The sequence below is a fragment of the Manacus candei genome, unplaced genomic scaffold, assembly GCF_025592945.1.
Source record: "Manacus candei isolate 608988 ecotype Guabito, Panama unplaced genomic scaffold, ASM2559294v1 h1tg000005l, whole genome shotgun sequence".
Lineage (NCBI taxonomy): Eukaryota > Metazoa > Chordata > Aves > Passeriformes > Pipridae > Manacus > Manacus candei.
Window position 1 is genome coordinate 3,424,968 of NW_026138053.1, and position 21,429 is coordinate 3,446,396.

Genomic DNA, 21,429 nt, shown 5'->3' on the forward strand with positions numbered 1-21,429 from the left:
ATTCGGAGGGAAACAGGCCCTCCTTTCTTTCTGTACAATTCAAATAATTCCAATGGCAGACTGGATATTCCCCAAAACGAGTTAGAAAAGCACAGGGCTGTCAAAGCAATTTAGAAAGGGAAAGTTGAAGTAAACATGGTGACTTTTTTTTTAAGCCTTAATGCTTGGAAGACCTGAATGTTCCCCTACATAGTGTAGGTTTTCCATAGAATAGAAAGGAGTAGTAGGTGGACTTGCAGCCCAGTGCAAGGAGACTGCATGGGCATTTAAGGAAAATATGTGGAAGTACCCCTAGAAACAGTCTCAGCTCAAGCATGATACTCAACATGCACACATAACTAACCCTTTCTAGGTGGTTTTAGGTTCTGATTAAGGCCAAAAATCCTTATGAAGTCCCACTACTGACTTGGAGTTGTCATCTTCTGTAATGAGACTCTCCCACTCACTCGAGATGCTTTGAAAATCAGCAAAGCAGATGGACAGTTTTGACTGCTTTCATGTTTATACATTCATGAAGATGGGGATTTATCATTAAGAGCACAACGCTCTGAATTCATACTTTCCATAACTTTATCCTTCTTGCTACTGTTTTACCTCCTTACTCCAGCTGTAAGTAGGAACTAACCCCTAAATTTGAGGGACTCTTTGGAACTTCTGACTAATTTCAGGCAAAGCCTCTTTGAGCCTTTTGCAAATAGGACACTATTCTCCTTGGTTATGCAAAGATGGTTTCCAACATTTTCCATGATTCAGTTTTCAGTGAGAAAAGGAGAGGTAACACAAATGGCAAATAGTTCTTTACTACTTGCATTTCCCTACCTGTCCTTTTGATTTATATGTATATACATAAAATTGTGATTTGATTATGATATGATATAATCTTGAATAATTGGATCTAAACACATAAGACTTATGAAGTCACAAGGCCCCTATTCAGTTGGGTCTGGAGCAATTACATCCACTAAAAATGCTTGGTTATATACTTTATTCCTCTAAGGGCTTCTGTTCTTTAAAATACCATTTTCATGGAAGCATTTGTATCAAATACAAGAAAAGCTGCACGCTTTGCCAGTTCAGGGAGATAGTGGATTTGAGGTCTTGCTCACTTACCATTAGAAAGACTTACTGCCTGGTAAGCAATCTCACCAGGACTCACTTGTTTAAATTATCTACTTTAATGGATGACCTGAAACCTAAAGAAGTCAGTCTGGCTTTCTCTTGCATAAGCTTACTGTCTAATTCACTCTGGACTTGTGTGTTTGAAGGGAACGGGGCTTGCTTTTTTGTTTCCCTGACACTGACTAGTGTGGTTTTCACTGAGAAACTAAGAATCCCAGAGACAAACTGCACCCATGCAGTCTGAGCCGCCTGCTTTTCTACTACAGCATGGAGTGTAAATTGGGAATCTAGGAACTAACCAACAAGTTTTTTATCTTGAAATAGAAAATTTCCTTCGATAGTTTTAATTACAGTCAGGCGGACAACATGTTGCTGTTGGGTTTGGGGGGTAATTCCACTTTAGAACAGATTTGCCTAATTGTTTCCATCAGAGGAGAACTTGAAAATATTTCTAGCTTTTAATTAGCAGGTTGGCAGCCTCTCTCATAACTCCTTCACAAACGACTTTGGATGTTGAGGCTTAGTGTAAATCAATTTGACATGATGGCGATGGGCTCTGTAAGAGCTCCTGACAGCCACGAGGTGTCTCTACGAACTGTCCCAGAAAGGGTGTGAGTCGTGGTTAACTGACAAGACAAAACTGAAATTCAATCTCTGCAAGAAGCCTGTTTGTTTGTCTGCAGTTGTAAAAATTTTACTCCAATAAATGACTCTTAAAAGAGAGAGCATGATCTTGTCTATCAAGTAACCGAGCAGTACTCTTACCAAAGAAAATATATTTACAGAGTCAAAGAATGGTAAAACAAGGGACTACATCTGGAAGCAGTAAAGGAAAACCTTAAATATGTTAGGAAAAAGTTCCAACAGTGGAAGTCACTTAGACAAAGGAATACGTTGCTAGTTGAGAATGCATGAGGCAACGCTAGAAAGAGGTGCTTCAGAGATGAATTTTGAATTTTATCATAACAACACTATTTGGCTATGTCATCAAGAGCATTAAAACCCATGGTGATTCTCAGAACTTGAAATCTCATAATCCGAAACCTACATCTGCATTTGGGCAGCAGCAAAGCACACGGCAAATGCTTTCTGCACAGAGCACGTGATTAGGACCTAGAATACTGCTGAAATATAGGAAACTAAACCTATGTCAGGGAGAGGTCATTGTCCCAATAGTCACTGTGTGCATGGAATTAGCCAACGTGGATTTGACTAACTCTCTTAAAGCTTACTCTGCACTTCCCAGTCAAACAGAAATAGGTGTCACTGAAACAGAATGGGGAACAGATACAGAAATTGCTTTAGAACCAAATGGCAAAGCCAAATAAGAATTACAAGCAGGAGGCTAAACTTTTGACCCAAAAGGCAGCTAATCTCCTTAGTGACAGAAAGAAGACACTCTTACAACAATGGAAAAGATGAACTCTCGAAGTGCAAACCATGACTACCTCTTCAGTCTGTCTCTTCAAGTGAAAGGGTAAGTAGGTTGTCTGTGGTCAAAGGGTAAAGGTGAGATCTGGGACATCTGAGCTGCGAAGAATGAAGTTCTGGAGCTACAAGAGATGCAAGGTATGTATTCACACTACTGCCTATGTGGCTTCCTTTTACTTCTGAAATGAACTTCAAGCTATGACAATCTAAGAGGGACCTCCTTGATGATATGTTGAGGTGAAACTGCCATGTCCTGCCTCCCACGGTCGTTCAAATCTACTTCAAGAACATTGGCTGTGCACAGCATCACACTACTAATGTGAGCAGAGATCTGACCCACTGGAAATCAGATGAAATTACATATTAAGTTTCCTATGGGCAAGAATAACTCGTAAGCTGTAAGCATTATAACTTTCCTGATGTCTGTAAAGAACATATTCTATAGAGGTAACGCCACCCTAACTCAAACAACCCACCAGTCAGGAATCCTGGAGCTGTACAAGAGAGCTCCCACCAAGGAGGCACCTGAGGACTTTCTCCTCTGTTCATACATACATCCCAACCTGCTACAAGATTTCAATCTCTGTTGCTTTCTGCAGTTCAGCAGGGAACAACTGTATCTCAAGAAAAAAGTTAAGAATTCAGTCTTTCCTATCTTTAATGTCTTGTTATGAATTAACAGCACAAAAATGTCCATTTGAGCCAGTCACTAGCTTGTTCTTTTGATGATGAGACTCCTGGGTTTTCACTTTAAATTTGAAATTGAGACATTTTAAGGAACATTTTTTCCCTCAAACAGAAAAAATTACATGAGCACTGTTTCTGTTTAAAAAAAAAAAAAAGGCGTTTTCCAAAAATAAATAACTCTAATATCTTTCCCATCTTGCACACAGAGAACTGAAACACAAAGAGCCACGTCAGGATTGTCTCTGAGGCTCCAAACAAGTCTTGCCTCCTGCTAATGGAGCTCACTTGCAAGCACAGCCCTTGATAAGCCTGGAGTAATGCATGTAGATCTCATGGGATCCAGCTGGCCTAGCATGCCTCATGGATCAGGTAAGGTATATCCTACACATGGAAAATGAGCGGGACAAGCAAACACATAGGCTACTGCTATTTCAGAGCCTCATATACCCACCAGGTCTTCCTCTCATCCCACAACATTGTTAGACACTTCAAGTTTAATTTTTCTGGACTCTGCATATTGCAGGGCTACGTCCAGCTGCTGCTGCAGTGGCTCTGCAGTGTCTACTGCACACTGGGCAGCCACAGGAGGTGACAGGAGTCTGGTATAACTGTTTCTATTTTCTATTCCCTCTGCCTTGCATCCCACTCCTACATCTTGAACTGTCACTCAAGTCCCTGCCTTGAGCTTGCAGCTCCCCACTGCAGTCACAAGGGTCCTGTTGCGATGTAGGTGGACTGGAGGCACTGTGGGATGAGTAGACACCAGCACTGTGTAAGGCAAAGGCAACAGCCCAAAAGGAGCCACAGAGCCTTGGTGGGGCTCACTAATCACACCAAATGCCAGCCTCCCTGCTGTGCAGAAGGCTCCCAAGCAAGGGCTAAAGTTTGAAGCAAACAAGTGAGAATCAATGGCACCTCTTGCACTTGTGCAAGCTGAGGTAACCCAAGTAAGCTTAAAATACCTCGTTGACTTCAATCCTGTGTGCTTGGACAACCCTTTGCTCTTCATGATGCTTGGACAACCCTTTGCTCTTCATGAAGTGCCATGAATTACACCACAAATGCAACAAGGCTCATGGGGGTCAACACTGCTCCCCTCTCAAACCAGAGGACCTGTTCAGGGCTCCTTGCCAAACTGGAGGATGAACCCAGTCAACTCTGAGGCAGACAAGCTCTTGTGAAGACCAAGGATATACTCTTCCATTAATTCCAAATGCGGCAGGGAATTCAAAGGGCTTCAGACAAGAAGAAAGGCACGTTTGCTGAAATAAAAACAGTATTTTTACTGTCTTGATAAGCACGATGGATGATAAAAGGTCTTGGAAGGCATTTACTCTACTTCACACTGGAGTGCTGTGAAAGCCAGCATGGCAAGAGACTATAACCCTGTAAACATATGTTGTGTATTAGATTCTGATCTGGCAGCTTGCCTTAATTTTGTTTTTTTAAGGCTCAAGCGAGTTCCAAATACACTTCCATGTTTGTGTTCCAGCAAACGAGCAAAAGGCAGAATGCTTGAGCGACGGGGACGCAGGAATGCACGGGACTATAAATTAGTGGGGGGAAAAAAAAGGCAGCCTCCATTAGTGTTGGCACATCAGGCAGAGGATGACAAAAATATCAGCAAATTCTTTTTTCTATTCTTTTCTCCCAGCTTTTTGTTTTTCCAGTGTGCACTTCACAGCTGCTGAGAACTGCAACGATTTTAGTCTCTTCTACTTGAACTACAGACAGAAGTGACAAGAGAACACCTTTCCAGACAGTTTTGTTTCTCCCAACTCCCCACCAAAAAAAAAAAAAGCACCCCACAGAGCATCCTCTCAATAGCTATTAGTCTGGGTCCCTGTAGGTGCAGACTAAGAAATTCTTTCGAGAAGCGTTTCAGACTGCTCAGGGTGGAGAGTTCCGGCTCATATAAACAAACACTGTTACGAGAGGCAGAGTTGATATGGATTTATGCAAGGAATGTATAGACTGAATAAGCAATTTGATAATTAATGGAGTTGACAGGCACTTTCTAATAGTACTCAAGTATGTGCAGACTGAATAGTTTCATATACAAGCTGAACCAAAGACAGTATTAATTTTTAACCCATTTTATACCTAATCACTCAGATGAAGGAAACATATGCATTTTTTTCCTCTTGGGTATTAATTTTGACCTCCCAAAGCCTGACTATTGGGAAATAAATCCTTTGCACTTACTACTATTGCAGACAGCAGACCCACAGATGTCTTATACAGGATGATTTTTCTCTTAAAGATCATTTGAAGAATGAACTTTCGATTACTTTCTAGGCATTGATCACTTCTTTTATGTCCCACAGCTTAAATGCAGCAGTTTTGCTCTTAACAAAGAACAGAGAGCTTAGCTGCATGAGTTTAGGGAATTTCTGAAGAGACCCTCTTGGCTAAAAGGAAATTTCTTTTATTACTGGCTTCCAAGCAAGCCAAACCACTGCTTCTACAAGCCCAGCTGCAGAAACTAAAGATGCTTAGAAAGGTCTTGAGCAAAGCATTGTCCCACCTGGCAGGAGATGACGATAATTTATTGTGCATGGAAGATATTGTGACATATTGAACTGCATAGGGAGAAAGGAGCAGTAATATAACTGTTCCCACACAGGAACGAGATACTCAATGTTTTCTCAATCTGAAGCAGGTTCAGAGATGATGCCTCCATCTGCTTCACAATGTCACCCCTCTCATGATCAGGAAACAGGCATTTAATACACTGGTTTATGGCCTCATACCCTAGACAACAGAATAATCTTCTAAAGGTTGTGCCCACAGAAACCACCTGTGGATACAAAATTCAGTCAGTCTTTCCTTACCCGTGCCCTCCCTCTCCTTTAGTGACAAAATCAAAAGCAAGACCAAGACAACCACTTTCTAGGGCCTCCATAAAGGCACTGAGAGATCAGAAGGGGCTATATGGAAGCACACTGTCTCCAGTCATATTCAAGCTGTATGTGAGTGGAAAATAACTATTGCATGACCCTAGTTCTCCAGCAAGAGGTAGGAAAACAGCCATATGGAGTCAGATTTGAGGTGCTTCAGGCCCATTATTCTGTCCAGCTCAAAAGCAGACGCCTAGGAAAGAATATAGTAAATAAACCTCCTGCTAAAAGTCTTGTAGGAAGGGCACAATTCTGCCAGCCTGTTGGGAACCCACCAGCAAGTCAACTTGCTACAACTACTCAAACATCTAATGACACACTGCTGCGTGCTAAGTGCCCCCCACTCCAACTCCAGCTGCAGCTGCCTTTGAAGAAAGGTGCAATGCCCTCTGCATGGATGTGCCCGCCGAATAAAGTCTTTTAAAGCATGTGAGAAAGAAAGCTGTCATCAAAATGTACAGAGCAATTACGGGTTGAAGGTTGAACTATTATTACTTCATGCCCTCCCATTCCCCTCCCCTCCAGGGTGGGAAGAAGGGGGGAGGATTATTCATTTGTATTCAAGCACTTCATTAATGTTTATAAAAGAATCCAAACACGCAAGCAAAACAAGGACAAAACACTCGCGCCAGACGTGTGATGCGATAAATGTCACTGGAGCAAATATTTAGATCTGTTTACAGAGAGGCCTATTAAGTCCTTTTTGAAAAGCTGTGCAGTGTTGTGGCTTGGTCTCTGCCTAGCAGCTCCAGCGTAAACACATGGAAGATGGCTAAGTCTCTCTCTCTCATTTTGTTATGACATCTGGAAACCTAAGGAGGTTGGGAGAAGCCAACTGGCTGCCCTACTGTGATGTCTAACAACAGGGTCTGCCTGTTGAATGATGGCAGGACATGCAAAGTGGAACCGCTGAGTTCTTCAGCTTGTGCCAAAATCAGTGGACTTTCAACACAGTAATCCCTCAACAAAAGTTGTTGCAACACAAAGCCTTTGGTTCACTGCTAATGATGCAAGTCCATGCTCTCTGCCATTTTTCAAAGTCATTTGCATTTGAGAAAATCAGTTCCACTAGGGATCAAAATAGTGTGCAAAGATGGGTGGAGCCGCTCTATTCATCAAGGGATGTGTCCCATAATCCCTCGCCTGAAGAACTGTAAATTCTGGAGTTCACAATCAGCCTGGACTTCTGCAGATGTCCCCTTCACATCACCATCTCATTGACTCTAGCCCCTCCACATACAAATATTTCTTTTTCTATGAGTACTATGTAAGTTGAAAGGGATAAGAGAAACTTAGAGATGGAAAAATCACAGTCTTAGTCCCAGATGTAATAACATATTTGGGATATTTCCACCTCCGAGGTCGTGCCTCAGTTTCCAATACGTTATGTAAGGTTTACAGATATAAAATTGTCTGATATAAAGGATCAGAGTTCCTTATCCAGGTGCTTCCTTTCTGTTTGGAAGGAATGATGCTCAGACCATACAGATGTACAGGACTCTGCACAGTGATCTCAAGTGGTGCTGGTTGAATCAAAACACTTTTAGTTTGAAACCCTCCTTCTGACTTATTGAGTTCACTTTCTTTCCTGGCATAAAAATTCAACATGAAACCACAAGTAAATCTACTCAGTCTGGTTTTTAAGCCTGCCAAAATCACAAATAAATTATAAGAATATTGACTAACATTTTTTTTCTTCCTAATTCTCTTAATTAATTATTTGGCTACCAGAAACTCCTTTCTACATAAACCAGTGGGAAAGACGCCTTGCCCAGTTTCAAGAGGTACAGAGATACAGTTCTGGATTCCAGGTTCAAGGATTGCATACTTGTTTAATTTATTTTAACAGGAACTACACTGAGCTTTGCCCCAGAGAACAGAAAAATGGGTAGCAACTCTTTTAGGATTCTCCCACTGGTATATTCAAAGCTATACTCTCAGGTCTAAGTCATCTCAGGAAAACACACCCCTCCCTTCCCTGACTGATACGCATTGATTACTGGATGTGACAGTTACTAAACTTGCTATTCTCTGAAAAAGTGTTAAGAAGGCTCTGATATTTAATGTGCTGGAAGAACGGAAAAATTTATGTGACCACTCAACTAAACAGTAAATAAATGTTGATTGTCCCTACTATATAACAGGGATCCACCTTTTCAGACTTAAAGCTTCCAAGAGAAATTTTTTTTTCTGGCAGACTTTTCCTTTCTGATTAGTCTTCCTGAGTGATTCTTGCAGGAAATGCATGACAGCTTAGTGGCTTGGTCTCAAACCACGGTCCCTTCTGTGATTCTACGTTCAACTGTAGTCCCTGCTCTTGGTGTGTTTTACTGCCCTTTAATACACTAGACTTGTCAGGAGTGCCAGGCCTTGAAACCTCTTCAGTACCATGCTGAACATCCACAGGGAAGAGAGAGGAATCCCTTCCTCTATTCTTGCTTAGCTACCTCCTGCTCCTCTGCTTTGGAGCTAACCCTTGGGGTTATTTATGTTGCCTGACCTTGAGATAAATGGCATTTGGCAGCCTGCCGGATGACTCTGTGTTTCAAACCAAACGTTCTCAGTTTCTCCCACTGACAATGGGGATAATTCCTGAATGCTTTTTTGGGGGTGTTTCTTCCCATCTCATTGCCTGCCATGGAGTTATTTGGTAACTACGTCAGGGTTGGTGAACTTTAGCTTGACTTTCTTGTTAGATGCAAGTACCAAGTGGTGTGTGTGGTTTTATTCTGTGGTTTGGGGTGTGTGTGTGTGTTTTCTCTTTGTCCCAGAGTGTCTGCACTGCTGGTATTAGAGCTACAATTGTTCTATATATAAAGCAAAGATCCCTTGAATGATCTGCCAAAGGCTTTATCTGTGAACAATCTTTGTCTGTACTTGCTTTGCTGTTAACCAGTTTTGACTCTGCTCCGTAATGGCTGGAGTTGCTTTGCCTTAACTGATATATATCAAAGAGAACTGCTAAAATTAACTGCTCATGAACTGTGTCCAGGATGTTAGATTAACTCATGTGGAATCCTTCAGTGAACAAACTGATTTACGATGTGTTATGACATTGTTATTTGATGTGTTGCACAACAACTCAATTTTAAAAAATGAAGAGCGCTCCATTAATAGGAGATAAATCTTTCCAGTGTAATTCAAATGAATCTGCACCAGCTTTGGAGAGAGCATGATAAGGGATCTTGTGTGGGTTTAGTGATTGTGTTTTGCATTCCTAGGAATATCTTCCACTGGGATCTCTTTGTCATTAATGACAAAACCCATCCAAAATACGACACCTTTTGGGAGATTGTAGTTCTTTGTACTTCCCTAGATAGAAAAGGGTACTACAACAAGTGATTCTCGACAACTAATACTTCCAGGTTTGAGAATGTACAAGCACATCAACTATGCTTTCTTTCAACTTCAGAGACATAATTTGCTGAAGTCTCCACAGGGTACATCCCTTCCAAGTTTATCCAGCCATAGTTAACACACAGTAAGTGCTCAAAGCAGTCAGTTTCATTTCTAGAGTGTGTTTCAGATGACTATGTGTTAAAGGCTCAGGTCCCTCTGGACACCCAGTTCCAACAAAATTGCCTTTGAAAGTGAGCTTGAATTATATACTGTACTGTATTTCCCATTTCACAGCCAAGCCAGTCAAGTTAATAAAGAAAATCCTCTCTGGCCTCACGCAATTAGCAGGGTAAAAAGCTGGTCAGTGCCAGTCTGCAGCCAGCGACGAGCCAACCCATGAAGTCAAACTGTTTCATGCTTGCAAATACCTGCTGCCTTGAGCCTCTGAACTTCAGCTCACCACCAAAAGACCTGGATTATTTCAGGATGGTATGACCTGCTCAGGTCATATACCTGATGAGGTATTTTCTCACTGGTATTCCATACATGTAAAGGAGAAATGCTGAAAGAACCAAACTTCAGTTTGCTGCTAACTGTCTCCCAGTAGAGCATCCCAATTGCTTGAAAGTTATATTAGAATTGTTTTGGCCATAACTTTGTATTAGAAACATACAGTTATGTGTTATCTTCTCCAGCAAGCAAATAATGAGCTTTCTTGAGAATGTTCTTTCTAGCTTTTTCCTGTATTAATCAGGAAATTCATTATGAAAAAGAAGGGCTTTCTGTATACTTAACTCCTATAAAAACAATAATTTTGAGGCCCTTTAGCATACTTGCACTGCTCCTGTGATATCCCAAAAACAAAGAATTACCTTAGCTTGAAAGTAAACTACAAGTTAGCATCCCATTTGACCCCCAGTATGTCAGGATCAGCTCCTCACAGTTATAGTGCTATGGTGATTTCACCAGTGCTTTAAAACCAAAGGGACACATTGGGACATCCCATCACACTTCACTGCTGGAATAACATTTATCTCAACGATCATTTCTAAAACTGCAAATCAATCACATGCCTGAAATACAAAGCCCTTCAAAAATTTGGACATGTTTCTCAAATCACCCTTTTGCCCTCTCGCCCTCTGCTGACTCTGCAAACTCCTGTACTGTGAGCATTTGGTCTCACATTTAAATAAATATTCCCCATCACTATTATGCTGTCACCTGTAATAGGAAAAGGCTGCAAGAAATCAAAGGAGAACTAAATTTGTGCAGTGGCAGAAAGTGTACAGAGAATAATCAGTCTTCATTGTGACTGTTAACAAAAGTGAGGGAGCCTAATGGAGACCTTGGATTTAGTACAGTCTCTAAAGTATTGAGGGGATACTTTCAAGACACAGAATTGCCTACTTTAAAGAAATACTTTTCCTGTGTTCCTCATAACTTGACTTATATTAAAATGGAAAGAGGTTTGAAAATAACTTGGAGATTTGTTTCCTTTTTCTCATTCCCTGGCTCACAAGAGGAGTCTGATGAATATTGCTTTGTTATATGAAGGCAACTTCTTCTCTGTTTTATGTATTGGGGATATCTGTATCTTCCAACAGGTACCTCAATGCAAGAGTTAGGGTAGAAGCAGCAAGTTTCATTAAATCTGAGGAAAACATAAAGCATTTATTGCTATTCCCTTAATTGTGTTGATAGAGCTGACATGTTGGCTATGACTGAATTCCTAGCTTTTCTCCATGCCCATCTCAGTGAACACTGATTTTGCAGGGATACCCAAGCATGAAGAACCTCTGGACTGGAGTTTGTGTGAAAGGTTTCCTAAATTCCATGTTAACTGAGCCTAGGAAAAGAAGAAATCAGAAAAGTTTCTTTTTCTTTTTCTACAATCCCTTCTCTGTTTGCCAATTGGCTTTTCTGGGAATGGATCAGTGTTACTCCTGGCTTCAAGGGACACTCTGGAATGAGTACTACACACAGGATTTGGACTTTCACTTCTAACACTGCTACCCACCGGCATGGGCTGTAATCCCGATTTTTAAGAAGTCAGTAATAAAACTCGCTTTTGACACCTGTAAGACTCTTCAACCCTCAGTGTTGTTGCAGTGCCTGGACAGAGGTGACCAGCAGTGGTCCACTGATACCAAATTTAATTACAATATTTCAGGGATGATGATTTCTTCAGGCATAACTGGTCTATGGGAGTCTATGTATGAGGAGAAACGGGGTGTCCAGGACTACATTAAACGACCCTCAGAGTGGAAAATCTTGGGTCTTTGATCTCATTCAAACTAAAAATACTTTTGCTAATGAGCTTCCTCAAGTCATACAACATCCATTCCAAAACGCTGAACACATGGTTTTAATTTACAGTTTTTAAAAACTTTCATTTATATTGTGCTAGAAATCCTGAAATGACTTGCAGCAGAAGCTCTAAAATATTGGAAATCCAAACGGGAAGAGCTGTTGTTGGAATAACTAGTGATAAAAGCAGCAGACATCTGTGTGAATTCCTGCTTGAGCTTCTGACATGTATCAACCATCTCACTTTTTTTTCTCTGTGCCTTTAGATGACAATTAGAACCAATAAACAATAACAATAAACAAGGTAGCTATATTGTTCTCTTGAGCACCAGAAAAAGCAAATCCATGGAGGTGATGAGACACCACGACTGCAAGCTGTTGGGATGGATACAACCAGTCCTACAGTTTAGTTGCATGTCTGTTCCCACTCTGCAGAGAGTATAGTCTTGTTCCAATTCCAGTCCAAGAACTGAGGTATTAAGTTCAAACACTGATATCTGCACTTTTAAGCTCTGAGGGCACCACTTTAAATTCTGGTGTCTCAAGCGAGCTGGAAACCATAATGCTTTTTGGGTTAGAGAAAGAGTACTAGGTTCACAAACTGTTGCCATGTTCAGAAAAAATGTCTTAGTGACTACAGCCTAGAAATAATTTGAGAGCTTCACAAAGGTATTGATGTTTTATTATCAACCCGCAGTGCTTTCTGCAGATTTTAGGTCTAATGGCATCTAGCATCTGTATTGCTTGTCTGCTTCAAAGAAGGATTTGGAAAAGTGTGTGAACACAAGGCAGATATGTTTCTTTCCCTGCAAAACAGGATCTCTCTAACACGGACCCTTGAAAGTTAAAAAAAAAAAAAAATGAAGTTTCCAAAACACCAGTCACTGCTGAAAATCCCCATTTCTGTGCTATCCTAAACACTGTGCTCTGGGGAAGTCAGTTTACAGTCCCCCATCCAAGCAGGCAGGGAACCTCCCTAATAGGGCCAAAAGATGAAAGAAATCACACCAATTTCACATGGCTCAAGCAGTAACACTGTGATTTTTTCTGCCTTTTACCTGTGTCATCAACTCCTAATGACAGTGAAGGGATTAATAAGGGTTTGCAGTGTAAAGCCCAACACAGGGGAAACCTGTTATTTTACAGTATGTCCCTCTGAAGTTCCCAGATATGCTTTGCCAGGAGCCCTGCCACTGATCACCATCTCCACAGGAGTGCAAGGTGAAGGAGTGCCCTTGCTTAACATCATTCTGGTCTTTTCAATACAGGAACCTCTGACTTGCCTGAATGATGTGGGCTGGCTTTATAACGTGGATTGCTACTCACTAGGGAGCTGAGGGGAGGCTGTTAAAGGCTTTCTGAGGACTGTAGGTTGCTATACTTGGAGCTGAGGTTTTTAAGGTCAATGGTTCGTTCTGTTTATAAGCAAAGCACTCTGGGCCTGCTGCAACAGCGTCAGAAACTGACAGCAAATAACAAACAGAAGGAAAATCACCACTGTGGAAAAATCATTCACCAAAGAGAGGATTTTGCACCTACTGGGTGAGCAGCTCAGAGGTGGCAAACTGTTCTAGGGAGATCCCACAGGAATTTGAAAGCAGCCTCAGTGTCTAAGTAGGGGACAAATTTGGCTCATCTGTTCCCTCTACTGATCCCCTTCCCAAAGCACATCTCGGGAGTGCATCTCCTTCAGGGAGCAAAGTGCATGCCAGGGTGCTCCCTGTGCCTCTCACAGTGCCAGTGCTCCCCTGCTGCCAGGACCAGGCATTGCCGGAGCCACAGAGACACTCACCTCTCACCTCACTCAGGAAAAAGGGCACAAATCTGCCACGTGAATTCTACACACTGCTAATGTTAAGCTGCCTCAGATACAGTGGTGACTCCCTTGAATATCAGACTGGGGATTTTTTCCTTTCAAAACCCACGTTATAAAGATGCAATTACTGCCTAATACCAATCACAAGCAGCACCCAAACTTCTGCGAACAGATCAACGAGCAGAATCCTCCAGATCTGCTCGTGGAAGGCAGGTACACCTGTCTCGGGCTTGGATCTTACCAAGGGAGGTGTGAAGGATCAGAGGGAAAGGAGGGGCTCACACCTAACCTGTTGTACAAACACTTCTGGCAGTTATATACACAATAAATACAATAGATGAATTGCCAGCTGCCCCTGGAGCCATCGTTAACTGACTGGCTGTTTTCTTAATAGGCATCAAATGCCAGGGTGGGCCTTCCAAGGGGGCTGTTGTGAAGAAGCACACAGTAACTGGCTGTAAAGAGCAACACGTACAGTTAGTTACAGCTATAAAACGTCAGCTGCTGATCCTTTCAGGTGTTACTGGGACTACTGTAGTTTTAATACCTGCATAGTTTCACCCTCAACAGTTCCCCTGGTGAAGACGTAAAGCAGCTCCACGAGTATACAAAGTGAGTTAAATGGAAGGATTTCTATTTCTGCTGTATGAATTTCTACCCCAAGGTTAATTTTGCTGGGGGATTTTTTTTTACCCTGAGGTGCAGGGGGATGAAGGGACTGATAGTTAAAGAAAAGCCAACAAACTGAAAACTATGTGCACTATGTATAACTATGTATAATCAAACCTTTTAACAACATTTCTTTCAACAACATTCAGCAATCAAAACAGATGATGCTAAGCTATTTTTTATAACTCCTGCTCTCTTCCAAAAGCCTGAAATTTTTTAAAAGCAAAAGGGTGCCATTTCTACTAGGCAAAAAACACTTTTATTTAAAAAACACTGAAAAAAAATTCAGTAATATTCCCTCATATAAACTACACACACTATCAAAAACCAACTAGCTCTGAAACTGAGCCCCTTAATTCAGTTCGGAAAACTTTGAGCCTGGATCTTTCCTTAGTATAAACAGGCAAATCTCCCTTGAAGTCAGTTATACCCATCCTGTCAGCTCAGAGAACCCAGCTTTGTGATCACAGAAACGTTTAATTTTTCAAGGGGAAGGGGAGATTGAACAGAGAGTCCAGGACGTGGCCCTGTCTATATATTACTATGTATATTACTGTTTGCCACTGAAGGTCCAGCTTCGAGGCTGCAGATCTGTCAGTGACCAAACATGATGGACCACCCATCGGCCTTTTATTAACCAGCACTTGTTCCCCCTCTAATCCTATCACCAGAGTAATCAAAGCTGCCGTGTCCCAGGGTTTGATGGAACAGCAGGACCTGGGAAATGAAGACTGATTTTGTTAACAAAGTCATTCCTGCCTCATGAATGCTGTCTCATTGGTAGAAAGCGGGGGAGACGAGGTTTATTTGTGCAGAGAATGAGGCGGCAAAGAAATGAAAGGGGGAGAATGGTGAAGTGTGAAGTTTAATCTGGCACAGTCTGAGGTTTCTTTATTTGAGGCCGTCTCTGATCCAATCAACACCGGTTTGATATTTAACATCTCCCCCTGCAGTTGGAAATTATACCAGCCAGAGGAGACCGGAGTCGGGGCCTCGCAAGCCCCAAACAACCAAGGGGGAGAAAAAGGGGTGCTGGCAGCTCCTCACCAGCCTGACAGCTTCCCCCACAACAGGCTGGGATGAATTTGGGCCCTGACACAAAATCCCCCTTACGAACCTTGGGATTCATGGCATCTGGCATGAGCTGAATGCAGACAGTCCCTGAGGAGAGCAAGCTCGAGATGGGATGGAGTGGGAGAGGGAATTTACTTTTAACCTGGAGGAAGGGATATGAACACTGTCTCAGGCTGGGGATGCTGTTGAGAAACAGGATCAAACACAAGCAAGAGCTGCCACCCACCTCCCCAGGGAACAGTGGTTTGAGGAGAGGAGTAAGACCTTCCCCTTGCTGACCATACAGACCTTTAGTGAGGACACACTGGTGCCCAAAGGCATTCCCTGAGGGGTAGTGGGGGTCCCACCAGAGCCCTGGGCCATCAGGGTGGATGCCACAGACCTGAGCAGCTGCAGAAGTCACTGTCACCATTCTCCTTTACTCCAACAACAGTATATCAGCCTGGAGAGAGCTTCCCATCACAGACCCACATGACAGTCCCAAAGAGGAGGGAAAGTTTAGCCCTATACCCAGCTGGTCCCCAGCAGACACATGGACAAATCCTCACAGCCACTCATGGCTGCAGGGCTTCTGCCAGGACTCCAAGAGAAGGCCCTGAATGACATCTGCCCCTCACCAGTTCTCAGTGCTGGCCAGCCTGATTTTGCCCTTTTCTGGCCACTCTGTAAATAACCATCAGTGCTGTCAGACAAAGTTGTCTGCTTCCTCTTCTTTGTGTTGCCTCAGCTCTTTCTGTCCCACCTTCCATGAAAACCCTGAAACTTCAAACAGCAGGTGAAATTTCAACCTGACCCAAACCTGATCTGAATTCCCCTGCTGCCAGGCTCCCAACACAGCCTTCTGCTGGGATTCAGACACCTCGACACCAACTATACCATTCCCCGGGCCCAGACTGTGTGAGCAGCTGCTGCCAGAGTCCCTGGGGGTGGGATAACACTCCCTCCAGGATCCAAGCAGGAGAGCGGCTGGTCAGCAAGGTCGTGTGAGTGATGCTGGTGTGGAAGACTGTCAGGAAACGCTGCAGAGATTTCAGGGGGAGCAAAGCATCAAACTACAAAGTTTCAGGGTATACAATAGAAAACAATGTGTCCTGCTCTACCTGCAAGAGCTGGCTCTACAGGAAGCAGCTAATTATATGAGCCACCTTAATCTTTTTATCCAGCTAAGACAATCAACATTTCAAAGCCACGCACAGAACGTTTTAAAGATTGTTCCTGGTCAAAAATGCAAGTGTATCCACTTTCTTTCAGAGCAGATCAAAACCAAGTTCCTCACCGGGACCACTCCTAGATTTCCTCCTCCTCACGGTATCAGATTAACAGATTTGGTGCATGTAGTCAGATTAAATATTTGCAGTAGCACAAAGCTGCCTTTGAGGGGAAGAAGTAGGGGGAAAAAGCGCTTTTTTTTCCTTTTTTTTTTTTTAATTTGTTTAGGGCAAGAATACTGGACTTTGGGGACGTGGGAAACAAAAGCATTGACATGATTCAGCGAAGCACAGTTTTAAGATCTGAATTCTGAATGCAGAAATAATGTGCAGTATTCCCGTAACAGTAATGCTGAAAACAGGTAAGAAACCGCTGATGCCCTTAGCAGATTTGGGACTGTAATTTATCACAGATGTTCTCATCAAACCGTGCAAACACCCTATGAGACAAAAGCTGCTCAATTTCTGATTTCCATTTTAGTGTGTTTTAATTACGTGTTGCTTAAGGACGGCTACAAAACCTGAAATTGGGAGGTGTAACCTCGCAATAGTAATCCACTCCACTAAATTAGCACAGTAATACACCTAGCAGTAGGACTGCCAGACGATGTGATAACATTACAAATTACTATTGTTAAACAACTAGCCAGGTGTCAGGATGCATGAAATCTAGAGGAAGCAAGAAAATAAGTATCTGGTTTGTTTCGTTTAATTTTGTCTCCTGTTGTTCTGGTGGCCTTGTTCCCAGAAAAAGTTTCAATCTAGGAAAAATCCTCCTGAACACTGACCTATTTTAGCAACCTTGTCGATTCTCTTGAACAATTAAAATGTAGTGTATTTTTTTAATCAGCACAAATGTTTTGAATGATTGTCCTTTACTTACCAATAGCAGTAATACCTTTGCTGTTCATTTTTAGATTATTATTATGACAAAATGAAGGGAAATACTTGGTTTCTATTTAAAACTTGGAGAGAAAAACAATTACGGTAAAAGCAGCAGTGAGTTTCATAGTCTGTCCCTTTTTCTTTCTTTGTCACTCCCTCTCTCTCTAAAAAGAAAAAAATGCAATATGATTCTCTTTTAAAAGGCTTCCGAGTGGTACATTTTTAACCAAGTGTTTTCATGTGCTTGATTCTAACTGCCATTTTTGACCCAATACAACCAAACACTACTGGATGTCTGGAATGGCTAATTATTTTTACCTCATCCTAAAGAAGGGGTTGAACAGAGAGGATAGGCACTTAAACCTTTCAGACAGAAGAGGGAAAAACGAATTCCCTGTTTTGGATGTGTGTTAATTAATGCAAAAGGCCTGAGGGACTTTCTCGTAATTATTTTTCTTGATAAACAAAAAAATTCCTCCAAAAGAGTATGTAACCAATCTTCTCCTCTGAAGGCTGCATGCAGAGTTAGACGCCTTGTTGATATATTGGATGAACCAAATGTTAGTGAAAGCCAGACTTTTTCTCCTTAAAATAGTTCCCCCTAGACTTCAGGAGAGCAGGGAGTGAAGGCACTCTAAGGACATTTTAATCACACCAAAGATCAGTCCTTTAATCCTTATTCCCACATCACCAGGAATTTTTTTGGTCTAACTAGGACAGTAAGATAAGGCTGGAAATAGGCTGATCCCAAACTAATGACGAAAAGCAAGTTAAAAACGAAATATCATAGCAGTAACTGACACCACCTTAAATCACCCCTGGATTATTTGTTTTCTTCCACACACATTCATTTCCTCAACTTCTAGTAAATCTGATTTCACATAAACAGTTCCACAAAGCAAAGTCAATAGCTGTTACTGTGTTCCTGATTAATCCACTGAAATGAAATAGATCTCATGGCTTAGTATTTGGTTTTTTAAAGCTAAATCCACTGAAAGAATTCCGGAGTCCAGTTACACCAATAACTTTTGTTTCTTATCCTACGTCCCTTTCTTTTTGATGAACTTTACCTGCTCTAAAATGAAAAAAAACCCATGCATATTACACACTTAATTTCCCCCAGTACATGAGGGCAACCATAAGCCACTTTGTTTTGACCCGGAGTGACCACTGAAAAGACAGTTTGCGTGTACTTAAATCATTTTGAGCAATGTCGAAATTTCTATTTTCATTGTTCATGCTTCATCCTCTTCCTGACAAGTACCACAGAGCTGCTTTACTTCAAAACAAACAAACAAACAAAAGCCCTTTTCACCCAGCTCCGGGACAGGACTGGAGGCATGGAAGTTTCCCTCACAAGTGGCAAGCCAGCAGGCACACACATTTACACCCCGGACATTTGCCTCTCAAATAAATTACACGCACGATACACACACTGCGCACATCGTGGGTTTTCCGCAGGCAGCACGGATCGGCGGGATGGAGAGCGGGCAGCCCAACACAAAGGCTGCTGAGGCCCATGAGTGACCACCCCACTGCAACAGGCTTGGGGTTCACCCCCATCAGCTGATGGAAATGCCAGGAGAATGGCCCCCACGTCTTGAGATAAGACACGAGGCCCAGAAGCCTCCTTACCTGGGAGAAGTTGAGCCCATTCAGCGGGTGACACTGCTCCTCCACCCTCTCCACAGCTCCTGTCTTCTTCTTCATCCTCTCAGCCTCCTGGGCGAGGTAGAGATCGAGCACTGGCACCCCTCTGGAGCGGATGTCTGTCTCGGTCAAGGAGTTCACCATGAGCATCACCCAGACGGGCCTCTTGCGCTCCCAGTTGCCGGCGATGGCGTTGAAGAGGTAGTCGGCGTAGAGCCCTTTGCCTCGCTGGTCCGGGGTCATCCAGTGGGGCAGCATCAGCTTGATGTAGTCCAGGTGGCGCTTGAGGCGGCGGTACAGCTCCCGGGGCAGCACGTCCTGCAGGTTCTCTCCGTGGGGCAACATCTGGCAGCTGGCCAGCCCGGAGATGGTGTAGGGGTCCGTGAGGTCCAGCTCGAAGTAGACGCTGGAGCTGGCGTGGAAGGCGGCCTTAGAGTTGTCAGGGATGAAGTCCCAAACTCGCGTGTAGGGCACGTGGATGGTGCCGAAGAGATAGGCGGGGGGGTCGCGGCGAATGGTCCAGAGGAAGGAGTTGAGCTCTCCTTGCTGCGGGGAGGACAGCGGGGCCGGTCAGAGATGGAGGGGCGGAAGGGCAGGACACAGCGATGCCACCCGCGGGTCTGCCCTCAGGGCAGGAGGACCGGGGGTCCCGCTCCCCCGCGTCGTTGCACGAGCCCCAGCGAAGCAAAGCCCACGGGCGCCCGGAGGCCCGCGTGGGGCCGAGCCCCGCCGTGACCCGCCGCCCTCCCCCGCCCGGCCCCGCATCCCTCCGGCCGCGCTCCCGGCGCGGGGCCCCGCGCGGGGCACACGCGGGGCAGCGCCGCCACACCTGCGGGGCCACGCGCGCCCGCGTGCGCGGCGCGGGGAGAAACGGGGGGGGGGGGTGTCCCTCCGCGCGCCCCCCGCCCCGCTCGCGCCCCCGCGCGCCCCCGCGCATCCCCCGCCGGCAGGCGCGCCCCCGGCCCGGCCCGGCCCGGCTCACCGAGCGGGGCAGGTCGCACTGCCCCGTGTCCATCTGCTCCCGCCGGGCCGCGGCGTCGGGCAGGAACCCCCCGAAGACGAAGCAGATCAGCGTCAGGTTGAGTTGCATCCCGCTTCCTCTCGCTCTCCTCTCTCTCCTTCCCAGATGAGCCTTTTTGGATTTCTAGGATCTTTTTTTTTTTTTTTTTCCCTCCCCCTCCTCCTGCTCTTCCCCTTTTTTTTTAAGCCCTTTTTTTTTTTTTTTTTATTCAAACAAACTTTGCCAGTCCCATCTGCATCTGACAAGTGCAGGGGGAAGGACTGGCCGCCCCCTCCCTCCCATGCTCTCCCCCCCTCCCGCCCTTTCCCACCCCCACCCCCTCTGGCTCCGGGCTTGTCAGAGGCGCTGGATGCTTAGAGGAGGACGGTTCTCATCGCCAGCCTCCGCCATGCTTTGGTGTTGCAGACCGGAGACGCTCCTTCCCGCCCCGCCGCTTCGGGAGGAGGTTGGGAGGAGAGCGTGGAGCGGGGAGGGCGGGTGGAGGAACAGCCAGAAAATTAAAAAAAAAAAAAAAAAAAAAAAAAAAAAAAAAAAAAAAGTTTAAACACAAGAATTTTCTTTCCTTTTTTTTTTTTTTTTTTTTTTTTTTCTTTTCAGTTTAAATCCGGCGGCCCGGAGGGGCTCCGGCGGCGCGGCGGGGGAAGGCGGGCGGTGCTCTCTGCGGGCCGGCGGCAGCGCCCCGCGCTCCCCGCTCGGCGCTGCGGGGGCCGGACCCGCGCTCGGGCGGAAAGTTCCGCGCAGCCCGGCCCGGGCCGCCCGCGCCCGCCGCCAGGGGGCGATGGCGCCCCAGCGGCCGCGCCTCAGGAGGGGCGGTGGCGCCTCCGCCTCGCCCGCCCGGCCCGCGGCACCTGCGCGGCCCGGCCCGCGCGTTCAACACCGAACACCGCCGCGTTCCGACACGCTCCCCGAGCTCGGTAAATGTGGCGGAGTCGCTCGGACAGGCTGTAGCGAGGGCAGCCTGCTCGCCGGGGGATGCCCCGGGGCGCCCCCGCTCAGCGCTCTCAGGCCGCGCTGACCCGCGCGGCTCCCGGCGTGAAGCGACATGTCCCGGCAGGCGCCGCCTTCCCCGGCCCCTCCGAGCCCGGCGTGGAGGGCGGGCCAAGGACGTGGTCACTGCATGGCGCGGGCAGCACCGTACCCCGGACCTCAGCCGTCCTCGCCCGCCCCAGGGGCGTCCCCCGCCTCCCAGGCCTCACAGGAGGGTGGAAGGAAGGAAACTCCTGCCAGTTCACAAACGTGCACCGTTAGTGATGCAGCTCCCGCTTGGACTAAAAAGCCTCAGCAACAAGATCTGAGGTGGTTCTTGGTGATAGGAGCACGTCT

General features: G+C 44.9%; 1 protein-coding gene across 1 annotated transcript in view; it reads right to left on the reverse strand.

Annotated features, from left to right (window-relative positions):
* Nucleotides 1-20,716, reverse strand: part of TRABD2B (TraB domain containing 2B) — a 274,212-nt gene extending 253,496 nt beyond the window's left edge. Inside the window, exons 1-2 of the mRNA XM_051799771.1 lie at nucleotides 20,068-20,716; nucleotides 19,071-19,631 (exon numbers count right to left, since the gene is read on the reverse strand). Of these exons, the coding sequence (XP_051655731.1) occupies nucleotides 19,071-19,631; nucleotides 20,068-20,175 (669 nt within the window). The 5' untranslated portion in view covers nucleotides 20,176-20,716. The remainder of the gene's footprint in view (nucleotides 1-19,070; nucleotides 19,632-20,067) is intronic.
* Nucleotides 20,717-21,429: the final 713 nt, after the last annotated feature.